The sequence below is a fragment of the Crocodylus siamensis genome, chromosome 1 (genome assembly GCF_052110815.1).
Source record: "Crocodylus siamensis isolate JL-2025a chromosome 1, ASM5211081v1, whole genome shotgun sequence".
NCBI lineage: Eukaryota > Metazoa > Chordata > Crocodylia > Crocodylidae > Crocodylus > Crocodylus siamensis.
In genome coordinates this window covers 182,440,659-182,457,190 of record NC_143395.1, presented here as the reverse complement: position 1 = coordinate 182,457,190, position 16,532 = coordinate 182,440,659, and the positions used below count along the sequence as shown (strand labels likewise).

Genomic DNA, 16,532 nt, shown 5'->3' with positions numbered 1-16,532 from the left:
GAGATGCTGACAGCTGGTAAGAAAGTTCATAACTATGAAAAGTTAGAAAGCAGCCTTGGAATTGACATGGTTTACCTGACAGCTACTGCTTTTGTCTTCCCTCCCTCAGAATGTGATTGTAACCTTTGTAAAATCATTTGCAAACAAATGTTTCTGTCATTTTTAGCATTAGTGATGACATGAAGCTGACTGATCTGGAACTGGGCAAGCTGGCAAATAACATTCAAGAGTTGCTTTATAGTGCCTCTGATATCTGCCATGATCGATCTGTCAAGTTCCTCATGGCAAGGGCAAAGGTAATGTACTTGCATCAGACCAGCAGCCTTAATGAAAAGATTGCACATACTATTTGTTGGGATTTGAATGATTAAGGAGGATATTTTCCTTGTAGATTTTTGAAATTATATCTTGTACTGAAAGCAAGTAAATGCGCATGTGATCCAAGAGCTTATGTCTCAGAGCTCACTGGCTTTTACATAATACATCATTGTCAGACACTGTTTAAACTGAGTACTATTTTTCACTAAAACAAGAGACAGTGGGACTGGATTTGCATACAATAGCTTTTTCCCCTTGTACCTGCCCATCTTTGCAGCTGCACCAGTGGTAGTAACTGTGGAGGCACCAGTGTGGACCAGATGCCAGCAGCCTTTTAATCTGCCTTGCTTTTGGGGATAACTGTTGCTTAAGATGCCAGTGGCTCTTGCACCAGGACTTCTGAAAGTCCTTGTCTTCATTGTTGCTTAGCCAGTGTTAGTCAGAATCAGGCATTTTGGTGGGAAAAGTCTTAGTTGAAGCAAAGCCAGAGATAAATGTTAGCTTTTAAAATTATTTTCTTTGGTTATTTCAAATTAATGAGGACAGGTCATAGCCCTTGTGGAACTTAAGTTTGCATCTGTCTTTGTAGACTTACTAAAACAGCTGAGTGTTGCATTGCCTGTGAAAGGTGTCTTCACAACCAGAGCAACAAGGCACTAAAAGCTTGGGTTCTAGGAATCATGGTTCTATCTGCAGATGTGCTGAGACAGCATTCTGCTTTGCTTTAGCTCACTTTGTGATCTAGCGTAGGTTTGGTCCTGGTCCATAAATGATGTTTTAGTGGAGCAGCCAGGTCAGATGTCCAGTAAGTGTAGATGAAGATGACTCATGTTCAATATGATCGTTATGTCAGTTAGCATTACATCTGGGTTACAAATAATGAGGCTCCCTAAAAATTAATGTAAAGCATAAGCTAAATGGGACCTTAGTAAACTTATGCTCTGGGGCTTAAACCTACACCTAAAGTTTGATGTTTCACCCTTCCCATCTTTTCCAGAAGATTTATAGGGCAGGCCTGGGTAGAGGCCAAGGTATGCCATTGTCAGGGCACAGGTACAAAATTCCTAGAAAGACTCACCACTAACAGTAATTGTGGCTTTTCCCATGGTATTACTGCGTACTGGTACCAGTCAGACTCAACAGTTGTCTTCCCTGCAGTTACTTTTGGTTCACTTCAGATCATTATTAGGAGCTGGCTTCCTGTCCTGTCAGTCTCTAGGTAAGGCCTGGCACTCAGACAAACTGGCAAGTCTTCCTTTTAAGTTTGTGGGTATGGACACGTGTAACAATCAAATCATTCCCAGATGTCACTCATTGAGAACTAGTTCATAATTATTGTAAGGCAGAGGTGTCTGCACATAGAGGGCCTTAACGTTCCAGGTGGAGTGGTCATCTTTTAGACACTGGGAGTAGGGGCGATCACCCAGCCCTGCATGCCTTACAGTGGATAAGTTTGAGTGGGGGTGCTTAGGAGGGCTCCCAGGGGGTGAGTGACCTGTGGCTAGAGGTGTTTTCACTTTTCTGCTTTGCTTTTTCTCCTAAATACAGGTTCAGTAAAGTTCAGTAACCTTGGAGAGGCTAAGTGCAAAATACCTGTGTTTTGAGGTTCCCAGGGGCTGTGGGGACATGATGAGGAACTGTGGTTGAGTAGGGAGTGAGAACACAACTGGATATTAGATAGCTTTTATTGAACAACCAGTGCAAGGGAGTTCATGGACAACAACAGGCAAAAAAAGGGGGCTGCAGAGTTCTGGCCATTTATGAAGGCAGCCTGGTACAGCAGGGGATTGGAAGAGAGAGAGAAGCATAGCGTGGGGTGCCTGAAGGACTGACCAAACCATGCATCACAGAACACTTGGTGTCTACAGGTAATATTGACCCAGTTCACAGTGAACTTGATTTTGCAGGTACACTTTTTAACTATTCCAGGCCACTTGTTCATTTGTCTGCTTTAAGTTCAAACTGTATTTAAATCCATTTGTGGGCTATGTGTGTCTATACCCTGTGCCTTCCTGGTATTTTTGTCCTTATGGTTGTTTTCTTTGCATTTAGGATGGCTTCCTGGAGAAGCTGAATTCTAATGAATTTGTTGCCCTTTCTCGACTAATGGAAGGATTTATCTTAGATACCGAACAAATCTGTGGCCGAAAAAGCATGTCATTGCGTGGAGCACTTCAGAGTCAAGCTAATAGATTTGTGAATAGATTCCACGAGGAGAGAAAAACAAAGCTCAGGTATCCCTGGATAGCACTCTCCATGTCTGATGAAAGGGGCTTGTTCCTGGAACATCGTAACCAAATTTATAAGTGAAACTGTCTATTGTAACATGTTTCAGGCTGCTTCATTCCCTGTATATTAGCTATATTTGTTGTTCTTGCAATTTGAATCATATTCAGCTGGACTGCCCTAACTGTCTAAAGAAAGATTGTCATTAGCTGCAAAAAGAATTGAAGACAGCCTGCTCCCTCTTGTAACAACTTGGGCTCACAAGGTCCATGTATAGCCAGGGTCTGGTAACACTAGGAATGAGACCTGAAACATCCTCCTTCTCCTGGGAAGGCTTACTTTGTACTTATGCCCAGGACAGCTTCTTCCAATTGTTACCAGTCTCTGAAGGTGGTTTAATGCAACAATAAAAGGCAGTCCTCTCTGCTTGTGTGGAGAGGCATAGGAAAGAGCTCAGTCTGCATTTGTCAGTCCTGTCCTGTGCCCCTCCCCAGATAACAGCCTGCTACTCTCTTGCTTATCAGACTGAGGGCTACACCCAATTTGCATTTGGTGAAAGAGATTGCACTTACTTTTATCTTTGGAGGTATAGTGGGCTTTGAGCTCATGCTGTTCCCCTTCCTGCTCCATTTTTTCATGATTTCTTTGGTGTTGCATGTGTGTTAAATTTTCTCTGATATGGATGCATAGAAAAGCTTTCACTCTAATGTGCATCAACCCCCTTTTCTATTATACATTAAAAAGGTCCTTAAATGTCACTGTTTTCACAGAGTATTCAAGCAGCAATGTCCACATAGTATGTAGTACATGCCAGTTTCTTTTGTGATGTATGTTTAATTTATTTGGTCTACAGTTTTCCAAGCTAATGTATGGGTATTTGCCAGGTAGATTTAATTTACTGTTCAAAATTACTTATGCACCCTTGTAAGTAAGGATTAATGATAAAATGTTGGACCATTGAATCTTTTATTACTTTGAATCCCTTTTAACTACATCAGTTTTGATTCTGTTGTAGTACAAGCAAGAAAAGCTTTGAGGCAACAACTTTCATTTTACTTTTTCCTTTTAACCTCCTTTTTATGTATATAAATAGTCTGCTACTAGATAATGAGCGCTGGAAGCAAGCTGAAGTTCCTGCTGAGTTTCAGGATCTTGTTGATTCTGTAGCTGAAGGCAGGATTACGCTACCTGAAAAAAAGGCAGGTGTGTACCTTCGGTTTCAGTATTATTATTCTCTTCATTTACCACAGAGCAGATTTTTGCAGTCAAATATTGCAGAACAGATTTTTTGTACCTCTTGATTCATACACATGTACAGGCATACCTCGGAGATATTGCGGGTTCGGTTCCAGACCATCGCAATAAAGCGAATATCGCAATAAAGCGAGTCACATGAATTTTTTGGTTTCCCAGTGCATATAAAAGTTATGTTTACACTATACTGTAGTATATTAAGTGTGCAATAGCATTATGTCTAAAAAAAAATGTACATACCTTAATTAAAAAATACTTTACTGCTAAAAATGCGAAGTGAGCAAATGCTTTTGGAAAAATGGCGCCGACAGACTTGCTTGACGCAGGGTTGCCACAAACCTTCAATTTGTAAAAAACGCAGTATCTGCGAAGCGCAATAAAGCGAAGCGCAATAAAATGAGGTATGCCTATATGGTGTTCTTGGGGAGAAAATCCAAATGCCTATTTAAAAGGATGAAGCATTCAATGCTTGATCTCAATTTTAGAGACTTCTTGGGACAGTTTTAGCAGCAAAAGCACTTATTAATTGAGACTGTGGGAGATTCCACACAGGAATTCCTTGCCTGGTAATGGCGGTCCCTGCGAGACATCAGAATTCTCCCAAGACATCTCTGAAGTGTTGCTACCCCTGCCCTTTTAAAATAACACGTACTCCAGTATGGCCTGCCCATGGATCATATACAGGCCAAGGAATTATATAGCCTCTGGAAGGCTGTATAATTATATTATGCTGGACTGCAGACTCCTTGTGTGATCTTGGACAAATCGCTCAGTCTTTCAGTGCCTCAGTTCCCTATGTCTGAGATAGGAATGGGAAGGTTATCTCTTCTTCAGAGAAACATTGTGAAAATAAATATGTTAGTAATGTAATGATTTTGCTTGGGCCTAAGAATTCTGTCTACTCTTCTAATAAAAAAGAAATACAGGAGATGAAGAGAAATGGCCAAAAATGAGTTTAGAATAACCTCACCAGCCAAAAGTAGGACAGGGGATGCGGCAGGAGCAAAAAACCCACAGGGGCAATACAAAAAAGGCAGGAAGCTACAGCTTTAGAAGGAATGGCTTTTTAGCTGGCCTGAATAAGATAAGAAGTCGGAAGTGCCAAATTTAGAATGGAAGCAGTTTCAGTGAATACTTAGAGGGCTAGGCTTGAAAAAAAAGTCTGTGATAACCCTAGATCCAAACCACATTGTACATCTATTGATTTCATAGATTTCATAGACACTAGGGCTGGAAGGGACCTTGGAAGATCATTGAGTCCAGCCCCCCTCCTGAAGGGCAGGAAGTCAGCTGGGGTCATAGGATCCCAGCAAGATAAGCATCCGGTTTCCTCTTGAAGGTGTTCAATGTAGGTGCTTGAACCACCTCCGATGGCAGGCTGTTCCAGACCTTGGGGGCTCGGACAGTAAAGAAATTCTTCCTTATGTCTAGCCTGAAACAGTCTTGCAGTTATGTAGGGTACATTCTCAATAGACTTCTCATCTCAGTGACTTTTTTTTGCACTGGTTTTTGTGTTTGTCACCCTTCATACTCAGATAATTCTGGAGTGCTGTCTCAAGTAAGAGATTCTCTTTTAGCTAAAGCAGTCTCGGGATAGTCAGGGACAGTGCTACTAGTGAGGGCATGTACAGAGAGCAACCCAGGTGTAGTATAGATCTGTCATAGCTATTTTTCCAAAACAAGAGGTGGTAACCCCAGTGAGCAATTGCCTCTCAATAAAATGGGTTTCAACATCAGAGACATTGTCAGTCCTTGTTAGCTGGTGAGTCCATAATGGCTATTTTTGTCTCAGTATTGCAGCACTATATAAATATATTATAGAAAGTGTGGTGGGTAAGTAAATGAGTCTGCATATCTGCAATATAAAATACAGGATAGTGCTCTGAGTGACTGGTTTTCAGCCATTAGAGGAACAGTTTACAGTTTTTTGCACTTGTTTTCTATTCAGCTCACCTCTCTTGTGCTCGCTCTCTCCTTGTTATAATGTGTAGTTGCTGAAGAAAGAAAGCCAGCTGACTTCCTCATTGTCGAAGGACAAAAATATGCTGTGGTTGGGTAAGATGCACTCTTTTCTCTGAATGATGAGTTAGTTGGCTTGTGCTTTTAAGTAAAACTGTGTTGAATACTAAAAGCTTTAGCAATCTTGTTTTGAATAAAGACAAACCCTCTCCTCCCCAGATTAGTTTTCCTCTGATTCTGGAGCAGTAGTAAAATATGGCATGATGTTCTGCACCTTTTAAAGATGTTACTTCAGCTGTAAAGCATCAACATTAAAATTTACATTTTCTTCTGGCTTGTAATTTTTCCAGCAATGCACATACTTAGGATTTTTTCCATCTCTGCATACATTCCCATTGTCAGTATATGATTGGTGTTATTTACTTAAAATATTAGAATGTGCTTGTCCATATACGTCAATGGAAAGATAGGGAACACTGATGAATTAATGATATGGGGAATTCAGTCAGTGAAATTCCTTTTTAACCTGAGAATGAAATATCATTTCTTATTTTTATCTTATTTTCTGGTATTTTTGGATTGATCTAGCTAGTTTTAACGAATTAAATCCAAAACAAAAGCAAAGTTTAAACAAGTGCATTTGGATGTTTATATTTTTGCATTGCTCAACCTTGGGACATAGTTGTCAGAGTATTAAATATATCTAGGGGGCATTTTTAGGATGCAGCCTGGAAAAAAGATATTTAATGCACTTAAATCCAAATATCACATTACCCACAACTCAAAACGAAATGACCTAGTTTTCAAAAACTTACATGGTAACTGGCTATCATCTTATGTAGGTTCCTTTGTATATTGTGCTACAGTTTTAACCAAAAACAGAAACCAGTGACTCAGAATTTCAGTGCCAGCTTAAAATTAACAGTCTTTAAGCTAGTCTCTGAGGGTGTTTATGTATGTGCTTTGGAGGGGTTGCTTTAATTAAGCGGCTCTGAGAGCCGCTCTAATTAAAACACCTGGAGCGACACATGTATAAGCATCCCCATGCTGAAAAGTGGCAATGGGGGTGGTTTAAAGTGCCCTGCCACCATTTTCCAGTGCAGCAACACTTATGCACGTGATGCTGGAGTCTGCTGGAGCACAGTAATTACCATGCTCAAGCACTCCGATTAATCAAGTCTGCTGCGATGCGCTGTAATTACGATGCGTTGGAGCAGCCTTGCTGCACGTGTATAGGTGCCCTGAGTAGCTAACACCGGCACCATCTGACAGTGTTTTGAGATACAATAGCATTATATAAATATCCTTTCAAAGATAACGTAGGCTCTGAATGAAACTACTTGATAGACCAGGCATAGAAGGTATCTTTGCTAATCCATGTCTTATCTGAGGTAGAATTAGTTTTAGCTCCTTGAAGAAATCATCAACTTCCATATTGGACATTTATAGTCTACAGATTTCTACAGACATTTCTCTTGTAATGTTTCACCTATTTTTAAAAAATAAATATGAATGAACCAAAAAATAATTTCCTAAAATGAAATTAGCTTACAAAAATCTCTATTTGTTTTTGTAGCTTACTTGTGAGGAGGAAGATTTGTGTTTTGAAATGCCCAGGGGTCTTATTTTGAATGCTGGCCTGGTCTGACAAGGATGACCCAGCTTGAATTTTCTTGGCTTCTCTGTATTTGGGTTGAAAGGAGTGTATGTTTTTTTTATAGGTCAAGCCTGATTCTTATAGATGCTGTGTAGCTGCAGCTCCCATTGAATTTGGTGGGAATTACAGGTGCTCAGTGTCCCTGAGTGTTTCCTACTGTGTGTATGCAGCTGCTCAGTCTCTTTCCTTGACTGACTGTGCATTCATTAGGGGCTCTTCAATGCTCATGACTGTCTTGAATTTTTTTCCTGTTGTATTTGCTCAGAATTGGCAAAGATGGCTACATAGTGTCTTAAGAATGGAGCTTTAGAGTTTCCTACTGGTATGTGAATAGAACCCTGTATTCTTTCAATGGTTGTTTCTGTAAGATATAAAGTAACTATATTGAACTGGGGACCTCTTGTTCTTGTAGCAGTTAACTATTTTTATAAGTTTTCTTTCTCTCTTCCCATCTTTACAAATCACCAGTCACCTTTCACCATTTTTTTTAGTTTCAGGCTTCTTGTATTCCATTTATTTTTATATCACACCAATAAATAGCAACAATGAAAATCAAAAGCACCTAAGTCCCATTTTTTCGTCAGTGATTTAGTAGCCAATATCCCATTGACTTCCAGCCACAGAAGCCACTTATGGCAGGTCTATATAAATCCTGTAGTGAGGGAATTCATTCATGGCCATTTTAAAACCCTAGTATGTTGGAGCAGGGGCTACACTTAGCCTCTCAGTCTCATGAAGCTGTCATTTTACCTGGTGACTGTCAAGTGTTCCAGACTAAACTACCTGAATTACTACTGTAAAAAAGTGAATGGGAACAACAGATGTGTTTAGGACAGAAGCTTTCCAACCTTTCTTTATGACATAATCAAGCAACAGTATCAGTAGTATCAAATATGGTATTATTTCTCCTAACCTTCATACCCTGAGAAAAGCCTGAAATTTAAAGATGGTAATGATGAAAGTATGTGAAAATATATATGTGAAACATATTTATATATATATATTTTCACATATTTTCATCATTACCATCTTTAAATTTCAGGCTTTTCCCGGGGTATGAAGGTAGGAGAAATAATACTATATTTTATACTATTGATACCCTGCATTATAGGTTTATCACACAAACTTAACCTTTTAAAATTTTTGACTGTTGGCTATATGCAAACCTTACAAGGGCTGAGAGCAATTATATATACATTGTATAAAAGCATCCCATTTTGTGTTTTAAATATGCTTATTTGCCTTTTTCCTACATATTGTCTTCCCAAAGCAAGATGTGGGCCGTAATATGGGGGAATGGTATATGAATAAATGCATTAGTTGAAAAACCAAAAGAAAAAAGAAAAAAAAGTTGAATGAGAATTCTAGCACTACTAGATGCTGGACACTTTTTTAAAATAAAGTTAAATGGTGTTGAAATATGTAGCCAAGTTATAGAAATCTGAAGAAGTTTTAAAATTGATGAAGTTAGAAAATGGGAGAGGAAACATTTAAAAGGCAGCTTAAAAATATCCTTGCTATCAACAAAGTGGTAGTATGTATTTGATTCACCATCTTGTCTGTACACTGAAGTGACATATTTGGCTCTGTTTCTTTTCTTGTAGAACAGTGTTGCTGTTAATAAGAATAATCCTTGAGTACTGCCAGTGTGTGGATAACATCCCATCTATCACTACTGACATGCTTACTCGTCTGTCTGATTTACTAAAGGTATGACCACCAAAAATGATGTCTACACTAGCTAAAGATCTATAAGGGAGGAGGTGTGTCTTGCCCACAGTAATGCTCCATGTAAAGTTATGATTTGTTAGTGAAGCATAACTTCACTGTGACCTTTGCTATAACTATAGATGTCACAATGCATATCTTTTAACGATAAACTTGGGTGGTGCTGTAGGCCATCCATATAAATACAGTTCAGAAGAAATCTGCTAGGTGAAATAACTATACAAAGTCACTTGTCCATTGGCATGTTAGAGTGCCCCTGGTAGCCAGCAGAAGAGCAACTTTGTTTTTGGAGTTTTATTGACATTTGTCCTTTAGGCTGGGGAAAAAGCTGGTATGAAGTAGATGATGTGAAGTAAGATAGGGCAGCTTAAGCCAAAATATCTTTCAAAGATGCATGTATGCAGGGAGGAAACCAATTTCTTGATTTGTACAAGTCATTTCATGGTTGGAACAAAGAAAAGTATCTGTCTGGTAAAGCTATTATGGTAAAAGGAAAAGTAAATTAAGATCAGGACCTTTAAGTATCTCTCATGCTATGGAAGATGATAGGCTAGGGCTTCTAGGCTCTGGCTAAAACAGATGACCACAATGAAAAGGAGTACATGACTATGTTTACGAGTATCATTGCTGTGATAAGGCAAAGCAACTGTCAACGAGGTTTTTGGCCAAGTTTCCCTACAAAGATTGACTTGCATATTTAAGTGCTAGTTGCCAGGAATTATAATCAAAATAGTAGCAGATTCTGAACTGCACTGGAACCTTTAACATAATTTTGGAAAGATTAGGGGTACAGACCTCTTAAGTAAATTCCTTCTGGTAACCCCTCAAATGTCATGGACATAGGACAAGTTTATGCTGATTTTTGTACACATAGGTACATTACACCAGGGTCTGGAGCAACCGGATATACTTCAGACAGCTATCCTGAAGTAGCGGCACACAGTAGCCAGCTGTCATTGTGCCTTGCCACTAGGTAGCAGAGGAACATGGAGTAGCCTCTTGTTGTGTATGAACGGCTGCCCTGGGATAAGCAGTGGACAGAGGAACTGTACACCACCATGTAACATAGATCAGTAGAATGTTACCTCTTATTTTTCACAGGGTTACTCTTCTATGCATGTTGTCTGCTCCTTATTTACACCGATGAAAATGGATTGTGTGTCCAAGCCCTTACTTTAAGTAATAACATACCCATGTACACAGGGTCTTTTCTTTCCCTGTATTCACCACTGAGGTTCATCCACAAAACTTACTAAGAATAAATTAATTGTTATCTTTCCTGTTGGTACATTTCTTTTCCATTGCCAAAATGGCATGTGCAGTTTATTAATTCCTATCTCTGTGGCAGCTAGGCAGGCTACAATTATAGAGATTACCTTAAACTTTAGCATAAACAAGAGCTAAAAGCAAAAGCTAATCATCATTCAGATGTTAAACCAAATAAAGACCTTACATGGTGTCAATGAAGGTTGTTGAATTGTGGCTTTGACAGGCTGCCAAGCAAAGCAAATTCCAGAGGTGGAAAACTGATGGCAAAAGCCTCTCATCTCAGCTGCAGCCAGTCTGAACTGGGATATAGGGTGCAAAATGGTTGGTTCCCAAACAATCAAATCCTAAGCCATTTTGGGCTTGTAAAATAACTGCTCACATCTTGAATTGTACAAGAAAGCAAACCAAAAGCCAGCTTGTGGATACATGAGTGATTTTGAGGCTAGAGTAGTTTTGCTGGTCTAGATTTCATTAGATATTCTAGCCAAAAGAGGAAATGGCTTTTTTCCCACCACATTGCAATGTGTATGCTCTTTGTTACACATAGTCCAACTGAAGGAGTCTTACTCTGCTAGTGATGCAAACTTCTTCCTTGCCAGTTTGTCATGGATCATCTGATGCCCTGGTAACAGCAAGGACAGTGCAGAAAAAGAGTATTCAGGAGTCTCTTAGTAATTCTGTAGCAGATGGTTAAAAAGTTCTGCTTGGCAATCAGTGGACTGACTTGAAGACATGAATGAACTGACTTGAATGCTTGGATGCTGACTTCTGTCTGATTCAGAGATGTCTAGTTTGTGCCTCTCTCACAATCAAAGGCCAGAGGCAGTTCACATTTGTTTGCTGTCTGCCTTTGGGAATACAAACTAGTAGTCCAGTGTTTATATTTTTCCATCATAATCCTAGTTCATGCAACTGTTTTTTAGGGGTAGCAAGAAAACTGTTTTCCACTGATTCTTCCCTTAAGAGGACTGATGTTCCTGAAGCTTTTTTCTCTGAATTGTTCCAGCCCCAATCACACCAAAGCAGGGCAAATGGAACAAGCTTAACTTAAGGGCAAAGGGGTGCTGTATGATTCCTCTCAGGAGCCAGGGAAAGGGAATCTTTGTCTTGCTTAGGGAGGGAAAACACTTCAAAGCTAAACTCTGGGTTTTACATCCTTCTTTCACCATGCAACCCAACAACTGGAACTCCTCCAGAAGCATCTTCACAGAGATGGGACAGTTCTCTTCAGATATGGGTACCTGGCAAACTGGGCCATCCTCACTGATCATGGCCCCTTCAGGGACACCTTTAAAAAATCCCCTGATGTTTGGCATTACAATCCACATTTAACAAGAGAAGTTCCAGGGGCTCATCCCAGGATTTCAAGTGGTTGAATGAGTTGTTGTTTCTGTGTCTGCTTTCATAGAGGAAGATCTTACATCCATGAGATCTGGCCCAGCAAAATTAGTTGCTTCCTCTTTTGTTTCCAGGTGGTATGGATGGTGATTCTTTATTTCTCCCAAAGCCCAAAATGTTCTGGGATATTCTGTGACATTGTCTATACAATCTTGTGTCAGGTGATGAAGGATGGGACTCAAATCACTTAGTCTTCCAGCCTGGGACTTAAAAGGGAAAATTAGTCAAGAAGAGGCCATTTATCATCTGGGGACCAGGCCATTTCCACCCCCTTTTCAAATGACAGTTTATGATATAAGATGGGCACTGGGGCATTGGTGAATGGTTGGGGTCTTGTATAGTCCTGTGGACTGTTGGAGAGAGTCTCTAGTATTTTTTATATGATATTAAGTTAATCTCATGCCTCTTTGGCAGCACCTTGGAGGTGAAAGATGTCAACAACTGTGTAAAGCTGCCACCCACACCATTATAAAGAGAGCTGCAGGCCTTTGTACTCTGACAGAAGCATCTTTTGGCAGGAAGATACTTTGAGTGGCTCCCTTTATCTAGATTAGTGCCACTAAGATAAATGTAGTTCCTATAAAATGAGCCTTGCATAGCTCACTCCCCATAAATAATATTCCCATACTGCTTTCTGTGTCTCCTATGTCCTGGGCTTTGTTGAGGAAGGTCAGGATCCAAATTGCTTTGGTGATTTTTTTTTTCTGAAAAGAACTCCAGTTTCTGTCCCCTCTAACATCACCCAGTGGAGCTAAGGGTTGGGTCTACACCAGGGATGGGCAAAATGTAGCCTGCAGGCCAGATGCAGCCACCAGGCCATTATATCCAGCCTGCGGGGCCCCTAAAAAATTTAGAAAATCAATATTAATCTGCTACTGGCTGCCTGTCATACAGCCCTCCATGGCTTACCAAAACTCAGTAAATGGCCCTCCACCCAAAATAATTGCCCGCCCCTGGTCTATACAATGTATATTTACTCATCTAATGTGAACACAGCATGCCCATTTTACATCATAAGCTGTCATCTGAAAGGGGGGTGGAAGTGGCCTGGCCATTCTCCAGGCTCTTGTGACTCATCTGAACTATGACCAGTATGTTGCACAAGAGCAGGTTAGTCCCAGACATGAAATCATCATGTAGTAATTTACCATCCTTAATGTTCACTTCTTTTCTGATCCTTAAACCCCAATCTACAATGCAATCCTCAGTGTAAACCAAGTAAAAAAATTAAGGGACTGACCCAAAGTCCTCTGAAGTCAGTGGAAAGTTTCCTTTTGATTTCCAGGGTATTTTAAAAGATCAAGTCCCAAAATCTTTAGAAAACACAAAAGGGGAATCATAAGTGAGAGAGCTGAAGTGTTCCCAGAGAAAGAAGCATGTAACCATGATGGGGCCTTCTGAGTGTAACAGATTATAACAATTAACTGTTTCTCTTATGATGGTTCTGAAGTGCTTTTAACCTGTGTTACATACCAATTTTAAATGTCTAGTGCCATGCTTTCCAAACTTTTCCTCAGCATAACCCCTCCCTGCCAGAACACAGCCCCCTGTCCCCACAAATCCTTCCACTAATTTTTGTGACCCCATTTGGGGTCATGATCCACAGTTTGGGAACTGCTGTCCTTGTGTAAGATATCTTTCATTTTTCTCTCTCTCATCAGTATTTCAACTCCAGAAGCTGCCAACTAGTGCTTGGAGCAGGTGCATTGCAAGTTGTTGGTCTGAAAACAATAACTACAAAGAATTTAGGTATGGCCTTTTCTACTTAAAATGTTAAATCTCATGCACCAGTTCAATAAAACACTAAATATTCAGAGATAACTTATAGCATCAGAGGATAATTCTGATATTATGCAAGATATATATTAGGATCATAAATTATGTCCAAGTGCCTTGGAAAATAACAGGGCTTCTTTCTTCATATTCAGGGAAAGTATATGATGAGAACTTGGGAAAGATTTGAGGAATGGTTTTTAAATCTGTGTCCAGCTCATCATTAGTCTGTTGAGTCACTTTAAATACAAATCTGTGTTATGTTACTTGAAGATGGAAGAAATCAGTATGTTGGCTATGGTAGTCTATCAAAATAATTGACTTTGGAGAAAATTACCTTGGCACAGATGGGGGAGCTGTTTGCTTTTTGGAGTATGCAGTATCTCCCTTTTTTAAAAGCAACAGAAGCCTGCCTGACTTAAATCTGCCGTTGCCTTACACTTGGGTGTATGGGGCTCCTTGCTTTCTGTCCTATCTATTGGGAAAGGTTGCTGTTTTTTGTTAAACAGTGGTCATATTCAACTCCAGTAGTAACTGCATTTCAGTAGCGGGTGGAGGAATTTCTTTGTATTTCTCCACCATCTGCCACCAGCTTTATTCATCTAAAACTCCTGTGACTGTCAGCGTACCAAGTGCAGAATGCCTTAAGGGCTAAAACCACAAAGGGACTTTGCATCACAGTTCTGGACTCCAACGTGTGTGCCACCTATTGGAATCCACTGCTCTGAACTAGGTACCCAGGCTTTCCTGTGCAATATACAGAGGCCATTAGAAGCCTAAGAATTTTTCATGTCATGTGTGTTATACCAGTTTACTGTCAGTGGTGAAGGAATTGCAGATTGCAAGTATTGTGGTAGGAGTCATGACAAGCATATTTTCCTCCCTGCGTCATGCAGAAGGAAGGTAACTAACATATTCAGGGTCACAGAAGAGATTAATGGCAGGGTGAGGGACTGAACCTGGGTCTCCCAGATTCCAGGCCTGCACCTTTATCCCAGGTCATCCTAGTTCCCTTGGTGCTTAAAAACAGAATCACCTATTAAATTCCCTGATCTGAACCTTCAGGCTGGCTAGGGAGCTGCCTGTGCTGATTAGTATGAAATCTGAAGGTGGGCTAAGTGCCTAACTCCATGCTGGAGAGAAGCACATCCCTACACTTGAATATTCACAGCTGTGCATCATCTCCTTAGAGTAAGGAGGGTTGGGGAAAGCAGCAGATGATGGTAGAAGAGCATCAGTTTGATTCTGGGTGTCCAGTCTCCAGCCACTAGACCAGGAGATGTTCTGAGGTGAGTCTCTGTCACTCGCCTGCTGAAGCTGTTTTACTCCATAAATAATTGTGTCAGAAGGGGACCAGAGCCCTCATCAGCAGGCAGTGGAGTCATTAGCCCTCCTCGTGGCCATATTAAAGTATCAGCATTTTATTAAAAAGGAAACAAATTGAGGCGTGCTCTAACCCTTGGGTATGGGGAGGCATCATCATCCCTGCTTTAGGGCAACAGGTTCTGAAAGCACCTACTGCTTTGGGCCCTGCAAATGAAAGAGGTTGGGGAGTGTCTAGTTTGAGAATCTTGTCAGGAGTAAGATGGGAGCTAGGCCACTGAGCACCTCAGCCATGTCAGCATCTGGGTGGTTCTGCAAATGTGATCCACAAGCAAAGATGTAGGCATCATGGAGGTTAGGAGGCAGCTGAGCTGGGATCTTGAGTATCTCGGCAGAACTCAGTTGTTGAATTTGGGCACCTAGGCCCCCATGTGGATTTAGTCCCAAGTCCTTATCTTGCACAGTGTTCTGCATCTTTGCCAGGAATGTCTATATGGTAGGAACAGGGGCTTTCATTTTTACTAGACCGCTTCCTTAAGCTATAAGTCAAAGAGCATCTTCTGCCTTGGTAAAAATTTACATGTGTATGCTGCATCTCTGATGCAGGCTACCAGAAACCTTTTTGATTGTATAATCTGTGTTTTTCCCCTCTTCTTGCTTCCGGATTTCCAGCTCTCTCCTCACGTTGCCTACAGTTAATAGTACACTACATTCCCACTATCCGGGCTCATTTCGAAGCTCGACTGCAGCATAAGCAGTTCAGTGTGCTCAGGCATTTTGACCACATCACTAAGGTAATTCTTTATGCAGTGTCTAATTACAGTCTGTAAATTCTACTTCACATTTCTGCTTGGAGGGATGTGGATGCCATTAAATAGTAAATGAAACCCTATTTTTTTTCATTACAGGATTATCATGACCACATAGCTGAAATTTCAGCAAAGCTTGTAGCCATAATGGATAGCTTATTTGACAAACTCTTATCCAAGGTAATGACTTATGGAAATAACTATATTCTCTCTAAATTGCTTTTAGATGTCTCATTGTGTACAGATGAGATGTTTCAAACAGACTGTAAACTCTTCCTGTATAGGCATTATTTAAACTTTGAAGTCCACACACGCACAAGGCCTTCCATTGTATTTGAGAAATAGATCATTGAAGCCTGGATGCATTCATGTGTCATTAACCTGTATAAAATAAGCACTGGTCATATCTTGAAACTCTTTTCTTGATGCAGTACCTGTTTGAGCTTTCCTTGTTAAAGACAGTACCTTACCTGGATGCTTACATGCTTCATCAAGCTGCCTGGCTTATCTGGGCAGCCCTATCTGGGGGATGACTGGAGGATTACCATTTCCAGTCGTTTCTAGTCCTTGAGAACAAATCCTATTCTCAGCTCCTCAATGCAGTAAATAGTGGCTGCAAAACCAGATGCTAACGATGAAGAACCAGGACCACATAGACCCAGTGCAGTGATTCTGCAGTTTGAAAATTCCTGAGTTTGGAGAGTTTGTATGAGAGAGGGGATAGCCTGATGGTTGAGCCACTTGGCTGAGGCCTGGAAGATCTGTGCTCCATTCCCACCTCTGTGGCAAACTTCATGTCTGACCTTGTGAGAGTCTTC

The 16,532-nt window shown here is 40.5% G+C and overlaps 1 protein-coding gene across 2 annotated transcripts in view; it reads left to right on the top strand.

Moving 5' to 3' along the window:
- The window catches only part of VPS54 (VPS54 subunit of GARP complex), a 66,733-nt gene that overhangs the window by 45,266 nt on the left and 4,935 nt on the right, over window positions 1-16,532 (top strand). For both annotated transcript variants that reach the window (XM_090050475.1, XM_090050466.1), the window contains 8 exons: window positions 167-296; window positions 2,371-2,552; window positions 3,638-3,747; window positions 5,790-5,853; window positions 9,019-9,124; window positions 13,471-13,558; window positions 15,578-15,699; window positions 15,814-15,894. In XM_090050475.1, coding sequence (XP_089906601.1) covers window positions 167-296; window positions 2,371-2,552; window positions 3,638-3,747; window positions 5,790-5,853; window positions 9,019-9,124; window positions 13,471-13,558; window positions 15,578-15,699; window positions 15,814-15,894 — 883 coding nt within the window. The remainder of the gene's footprint in view (window positions 1-166; window positions 297-2,370; window positions 2,553-3,637; window positions 3,748-5,789; window positions 5,854-9,018; window positions 9,125-13,470; window positions 13,559-15,577; window positions 15,700-15,813; window positions 15,895-16,532) is intronic.